The 7,418-nt window shown below is 39.8% G+C and overlaps 1 protein-coding gene across 2 annotated transcripts; it reads left to right on the top strand.

Annotated features, from left to right (window-relative positions):
• Positions 1 to 2,292: 2,292 nt before the first annotated feature.
• Positions 2,293 to 5,518, top strand: LOC110910610 (probable cysteine desulfurase). Of its 2 annotated transcripts, XM_035984155.1 has the most exons (6): positions 2,294 to 2,796; positions 2,998 to 3,502; positions 3,588 to 3,789; positions 3,955 to 4,374; positions 4,919 to 5,132; positions 5,207 to 5,347. In XM_035984155.1, exons 1-6 carry the CDS (start codon positions 2,499 to 2,501, stop codon positions 5,218 to 5,220), a joined length of 1,653 nt encoding a protein of 550 aa, XP_035840048.1. In that variant the 5' UTR covers positions 2,294 to 2,498; the 3' UTR covers positions 5,221 to 5,347. The 2 variants fall into 2 exon arrangements, with proteins under 2 accessions (XP_022010929.1, XP_035840048.1); XM_022155237.2 differs by having other exon boundaries at positions 2,293 to 2,796; positions 4,919 to 5,518.
• The last annotated feature ends 1,900 nt before the right edge of the window (positions 5,519 to 7,418 follow it).

Genomic DNA, 7,418 nt, shown 5'->3' with positions numbered 1-7,418 from the left:
CTATTCAAAATCCGCTCATCAGAGGACGATGAAGAACTGCAATCAACCAGAAGCTTGTGGTCACGAGGAATCGCCGCCTTGAAGAAGATTCGCGAGTGGTAGGAGGATGTGGTGTGATTCGCGAGTGGCCGGAGGATGTGGTTTGATTCGCAAGTGGCCGGAGGATTCGCGAGTGGTCAGAGGCATCGCCGTACAAATGAATTTGGGGCTGTGATTTTTAGGGTTAGGGTTTCGAAACGTGGGGGTGGTGGTGGTAAGAGATGGAGTAGAGAGAGAGAGATTTAGAGTGTATATAGTATTCAGTAATTTAGAGTGTATATATATATAGTATTTTAGTTTTTTAAGTGTTTTTAATTACTTAGGGTGAAAAGACAATTGTACCCTCATTTGCCTAGCACATGATCTGACTTAACATAAAAAACTAACCGGGTTAGGGCCAAAGGACATAACGTGCAGGATTTTGAAACGTTAAGGACAAAACTCATCAAATTTAAAGGTAAAGGACAAAGCTTGAAATTTGGGACAAACATAAAGGACAAAACTTGTAATTTACTCTAACTTTTATAATATATTTTGTGGTTTGTTTTGGATAACTAATGTAGCTTCTAAGGGTGCCCGGGGCACAATCGGTGACCCCATGCGGGGACCGATTTCCCCGATCGGGGATGTGCCGCCGGCCTAGCGGTGAGCCAAAAAAGGGGGGGATGATCGGTGAGGAGGCACCGAAGAGAGGGGAGGAGAGAGAAGGTGTGCCCCATTCAATCAACCAATGATAAATTTTCTTTTTTTTTCTTTTTTTTAATAAAAAACCAAGTCACCTAAGAGGGGAGTGCCGCTATCAATTTAGGGTGTGAGGGGAGTTTAAGAGGGGAGTTGACGTGACACACGAGGATTGGTTATGCGTAAGAGAGGGGACTCCCCTCTTAGGGTGTAAGGGGTGCTCACCTAATAGGTGAGTCCCCTCTCTTACGCCAAACCAATCCTCGTGTGCCACGTCAACTCCCCTCTTAAACTCCCCTAACACCCCAATTTGATGGCGCCACTCCCCTCTTAACTACCCTTGTTTTTTTATTCAAAAAAAAAAAAAAAACAAAATTGTTTGATTGGTTGGAAAAATGGGCCCCACCATCTGTCTTCCTCCCCGCTCGCGGTGAACAACCACCCAATTTGTTCCCCGATTTCCCTCCCCGAACCAATGGCAGCCCCCCCCCCCCCCCCTAATCGGCAAAGTCGGTCCCCGATTTCACTTACCGACGGCACCCCGAGCACCCTTAGGGGAGTGCCCCTTACACCCTAAATCGGTCTTCACTAATATACTCTTGGAATTCCATGTTGAATTATTTTTATATACTTTGTTGGTTTGTTTTGAATAACTAATATACCTTCTATGATTATATATCGGTCTTCATTATTGTACTCTTGGAATTCCATGTTCAATTATTTTTATATATTTGTTTGTTTGTTTTGAATAGAGCAAAATGTTAAAATTGTCTTTTAAGGTTTGAGAGGTTTTGTTTGTTTTATTCAAAATAAGATTTTTTTAACAGCACCTCTAAGGTTTCATTTTCTAACAGCACCTCTAAGATTTTTGTACAATAGTAATTACATCAACTTAACTGACAAACTTAGAAGGTTATTCAATCAAGGGAGCACCGGCATGTATACCATACGATGAAAACATGCAATTTAAGAAAAAGTGGGACTAAATGTGAAATTTGGGAAAACGTCAGGGAACATCCTAGTAACTTACTCTTTATAAATTTAAATGTATCAAACATTTAAACTAAGGTTGGACGGTCCCGTCCAACTCGGATGCATAACACTCTCAACACCATCCGGGCGGCACCAAAGGGAAGAACAAGAGGAAGAAACAGCCGGCCTGGAGGCCATCGTAACCGCCATCTTTGGTGCTTGTTGTGGCTAGCTGCTGTGTGCGTTGGATAGAGAGAGATAGATTAACAACCGAAATTAGTTACATGTTGGATACCTTATAGTTAATTAAAATAAAAATAATAGGACAATGATAATTTCTCAGTGGGTTAGACAATGTATAATTTTTCAGTGGGTTAATAGCTACAGACATTAAGAATCGATGTAGTTCTCATGAGGTATATGACTATTCTGTAGGTTGTTGCGAAACTTTGTACGTAAGTATAATATCCTTGCAAATCACGACTATTCTGTAGGTTGTTGCGAAACTTTGTACGTAAGTATAATATTCGGGCATCTGTTATATTTCTTTACTCTGGTCACACCCTTCCACATGGAGCCTAAACATGACCAAATGATACAACCTTTGTAGCGAAATAGAACTTTTTGCATAAGTAATTAGGCAATAGTTTACGCCTGGTCAAACATAATGTTTGGAGTATTATAATGACACCTGCTTTATTATATATATTTATATATGTCTGCGTTATAATAATTTGACCTACACCTTCGGTTTATCATTCCCACAAGTAACAAACCTCTAAAAATACCCTTATCTTATAGATACAATGTCACCGGTGCAATATACCAAAGAGAATATGGTGGAACATCAACAGCAACTCGCAAGAAAGATTAATGAATATAGTATGCTGCTTAGCGATGGGATTGTTGACAGAGACGCACCAAAGAGTGATACGTGTGTTGAAGCAAAACTAAGGTGGCTGCGATCACAAATCATATGCGGGTTTGCTGAGATTCAGACTCCGTTTGGATCGCGTAAACTTACGTATGCAGATCATACAGCCTCAGGCCGTTGTCTTCGTTACATTGAAGAATATATCATCCAGAATCTTCTTCCCTTCTACGGTAACCTTATTACATAAAATGATAGAAAGTGATTTGGATTGTATGCACTACAAGAAAGCTGGTTGAGTTCCTATGAAAAATTTCTAAGCAAAAAAAACCGTCTCGAATTCTGACACATTTACTACGCATTTCTCACGAACTATAAAACCCAAATTTTCTGACAACATATTTAATGTGGCTATGGTGTTGATTAATTTTCAGGGAACACTCACACATCTGACAACTATGTTGGCGATAGGACGATGAAAATGCTCCATGAGGCAACTGAATTTGTGAAGAAATGCTTAGGAGGAACCCAACATGATGCACTCCTTTTCTGTGGATCAGGCACTACAGCCGCTATAAAACGGCTTCAAGAAGTGTTGGGAATTGCTGTTCCATCAATCTTGAAAGAGAAAATATTGAACACATGTATAGGAAGTGAAGAAAGATGGGTAGTTTTTGTTGGTCCTTATGAACACCACTCCAACCTCCTTTCCTGGAGGCAAAGCCTAGCAGAAGTAATAGAGATCGGTCTAGACAAAGAAGGAATGATTGACATCGATGATTTGAAGGCGCGTCTAGAGTTTTATCAAGGCACTGGCCGCCCCATGCTCGGTTCATTCTCTGCTTGTAGTAATGTTACTGGAATTTGTTCTGATACGCGTTCGTTAGCTCGCTTGCTTCACGAGTTTGGAGCCTTCGCATGCTTTGATTTTGCAGCAAGGTACTAATTTGCACAATATATATGTAATAACCAAAGTATGTTAGATGTGAAACCGACTGATACATTAATGTTGAATGCATAAAAGTGGCCCATACGTGGAGATTGACATAAGATCGGGTGCTATTGATGGCTATGATGCCATAACCTTAAGCCCACACAAGTTTCTTGGCGGACCTGGATCACCAGGGATTCTTCTGATGAACAAGGCCTTATACCAGCTGAAATATGCTCCCCCTTCGACCTGCGGAGGTGGGACCATTAACTACGTTAATTTCTTCGATGAACAGGTATTATTATTTTCTTATTTTTAGAACGATAATTTACACACTTTATAATTCTACTACTAGACTAATCCTGTTTGTCCAACACCTTGGACCCCTAGGCCATTCGTCGATGAAACTAAAAGTGTAAATTTTTAATAAAAATATGAGGTTTTATGCATGATATTGTAGGACACACTATACATTAATGACATTGAAGAAAGGGAAGATGCTGGGACACCACAAATTATTCAAAGAGTAAAAGCAGCTTTAGCCTTCCAAGTTAAAGAATACATCAAATGTGAAGTTATTGCCAAGAGAGAACATGACTACATTGAAAGGGCGCTAGAGAGGCTTGTGAAACTTAACAACGTATGGGTGTTGGGAAATACCAAAGTAGAGAGACAAGGAATTCTCTCCTTCCTCGTTCACACAACTACAAACTCTAATAAGAGAGACAAGCCTCTTAATGGTACTTTTGTCGCTAAGCTTCTCAATGACCTCTTTGGCATCCAAGCTCGAGGAGGTTGTGCTTGTGCTGCACCGTATGGTCATTTTTTGCTTGGTATCGACCAAGTACATTCACTTACAATGAAAGATGCAATCAAAAAGGTAAGTCATATTTCTAGATTTCTTCATATTACTTTAAAATATGTTATGCAAAACATTACATAATCTACACAACGTCCATACTTTTTAATTTTTAAAAACTATGATTTGTGATGACAATTTGTCCTCTAAGGAAAGAGTCAAAAACATAGTTTATATATATATATATATATATATATATATATATATATATATATATTTAAGGTAGTTTGGCCAAGTTTATATGGGTTTTTAGTCACTTTTGGAACTTGTTTATGAGAATATGCTAGATACACTAGTGGATGTGGTACATTTCTCAAACTTCGTGATGAGTTGGAAAACATGTATTGACTTTTCAACATAAAGTTTATTCACATCCGAGTGTTCAACTAGGGTATCCTCATAAAACACCATTCACATATGTTAGTTCAACTGGTGGAGTATATAGAATTAAAGCAATCTCCTAAAATTGACCAAAAACTATGAAAAATCTCCATACCACCTAAACAAAAAATCATATGAGTTTGTCATATATTTTATTTATTTATTGCTCTTCTTCCATTGATAGGGCTATATTGGAGTAAAGGTGGGTTGGACAAGAGTAAGCTTTCCATACTACATGTCTAATGAGGAATATGAATACATTCTAGCTGCAATTGAATTTGTAGCTGTTTATGGACAAAGATTTCTTCCCCTATATCACTTGAACTGGAATACAGGCAGTTGGGCTTTCAAGACTAATACTTTCCAGGAGTCTTTTCTCAAAGAGAAAGAGAGAGACTGTAAGCTTTCTGCTTCATTTTGTAGCACTACTGTATCGCAAGCTATTAACAAATTACCAAATATTCAACAACAGATGATAGATTGTAAACCAATGGAATTTGACAAGTACACATTCTATCTAGAGGTTGCAAAGCACATAGGGAACATACTTCCGGAGTTTCCACCTCATCGTAGACTTCCCAAAGACATAGATCCCAACTCTGTGTTTTTTCATATGTAGTTTCAAATCTAGGAGGTGGAAAGAGAATCATAATTGGCATGCTAGTTACAAATATATATGTTGATAGGTTAATTTAATCCATGTTGTAACAAATATGTATGTTGATATATTAATTTAATCCATGTTGTAATTATTCACATTATTTGTATTAAATATGGTTGTGGAGTTGGCGTTCTTTAAAACATATGTATTACCAATATTATGGTACTAGGTTATAGACTCATGTATTAAATAAATGAAGTTGTATAATAAAAAATAAAAATATAGTAATGTGTATGAGATTTACAATAATGTGTATAATAGAAATTAGAGTTAATTACATAGTTAGTCCCTGTGGTTTGCATAAAGTAACATACTTAGTTATTAATAGTTTAAAATCACATTCTAAGGTATTAACTTTTCATTTTGTAACGCTTTGAGGTATGTTATTTGTAGGTTTAAAATCACATTCTATTAGTACCTAAGTATGTTATTGATGCGGGCCTAAGCGTAGAAGAGCGGGCCATCCGGTACTTGGAGGCCAAAGATCGCGTCACAAAAGGGGCTTCACTGAAATGGCTCTAACTTGGGCTACGGAGGTCCGTTTGGGGCGTGTGACCAGTCAAAAAACGCTTATTTCTATTAGTTTTTTTCCATTTTTATGTTTTTTTTCAAGTACTTTGGGCATTTTGTTTTTGGGCTTGTGTTTGGCCCGTTGTCTTTTTTAGGCCCGTTTCGAATTTCTGTCTCTATTTATGTATTGCCCTAGTGAAATGAAAGATCAGAATTGAATTTTGAGAAAAACAGTTTTTCACTTCAAATTCCGAGCCCTTTGGGTTGAATTTTGGGGTTGGGGAAGAACGACACGGGCATTCACAGAATCAACGTGTTTGATCTTCATTATCGTACTACTCACTACATCAGTTGGTATCAGAGCCGAATTCCTGGCTCAAAATGCCTCCGAGGAGAAACAACAACAGGCCTCTCGATGAAGTGTATGAACGAGAGTTGGAGCAGCGACTCATGGCGAGAGTGGATGAGCGGTTGGATCAAGTGGTCAATCAGTTGACTGATCGGATGGCCGATTTGATCAATCGTAGGAGGCAGGGACCCAATGACGTGTATGGTTCTGATTTTAGTAACCCATTTGGTGACGGTTCGGCTTCCGAAGACGAACAGGAAGGGAGACCAAGGGGTGAACGTGGAGGGGGTAACAGGCGTTGGGATTCTGGGATTAGGGTTGATATTCCAGAATTTGATGGGTCTAGTTTGAACCCAGAGAGGTTCATCGATTGGTTGGCTACCGTGGAGGAGGTGTTTGAATACAAGGAGGTGCCTGAAAATAAGCGGGTGGCCTTGATCGCTACCAGGTTACGTGGTAGGGCCTCTGCGTGGTGGCAACAATTGAAGTTAACACGAAACAGGCTCGGGAAGTCAAGGATCGTGACATGGACCAAGATGAAAAAATGCTTGCGGTCCAACTTTTTGCCTCATAACTTTCAAAGGTTGATGTACCAGCGTCTGCAGAATTTAAAACAGGGGGCTAAATCGGTTGATGATTATACAACTGAGTTTTACCAGTTGATTGCGAGGAATGATATTCAAGAACCGGAGGAGCAACTTGTCTCCCGGTATATTGGGGGTCTAAGGGTTCAGATCATGGAGGCTGTGAATCTTTTTGATCCGTTAACCATTCCTGAGGCACACCAACGGGCGTTGGCTTTTGAGAAGCAAAACCGTCGGGTGGGCGGTTCATTTACCCCCGCTGGGGGAAACGTTGGGTCAGGCAGCGGGGCAGCTCGTGGCGGGCCTAGTCAGGGGAAGCCGGGGGGGTAGTAATACCGGGCCTACTTCTAAGGGGGCTAGCAGTACTGGTCCGAGGTGTTTCAATTGTGGTGAGACGGGCCATCGTCAAGCTGAGTGCAAAAAGGCTGGTAAAAGACACTTATTTGCTGAGTCTGAAGATGAACAGTATGAGGAGTATGAGAATAACCCAGTCTACGATGAAGAAACTGAATATGAAGAGGAGGTTGTGACTGGTGATGTTGGGGTGAATTTGGTGGTTAGACGTTCTTGCTATACACCA

The sequence above is a fragment of the Helianthus annuus genome, chromosome 15 (genome assembly GCF_002127325.2).
Source record: "Helianthus annuus cultivar XRQ/B chromosome 15, HanXRQr2.0-SUNRISE, whole genome shotgun sequence".
In the NCBI taxonomy this organism is placed as follows: Eukaryota; Viridiplantae; Streptophyta; class Magnoliopsida; order Asterales; family Asteraceae; genus Helianthus; species Helianthus annuus.
Note: the sequence above shows the minus strand (reverse complement) of the source record. Positions and strands in the feature narration are given on the sequence as shown.

Excerpts from the sequence above, each read along its gene's own strand:
- LOC110910610 (XM_022155237.2), top strand. The coding sequence starts at position 2,499 with ATGTCACCGGTGCAATATACCAAAGAGAATATGGTGGAACATCAACAG. Across the intron at positions 2,797-2,997 it reads GAATCTTCTTCCCTTCTACG|GGAACACTCACACATCTGAC; the intron begins GTAACCTTATTA and ends ATTAATTTTCAG. Across the intron at positions 3,790-3,954 it reads TTAATTTCTTCGATGAACAG|GACACACTATACATTAATGA; the intron begins GTATTATTATTT and ends ATGATATTGTAG.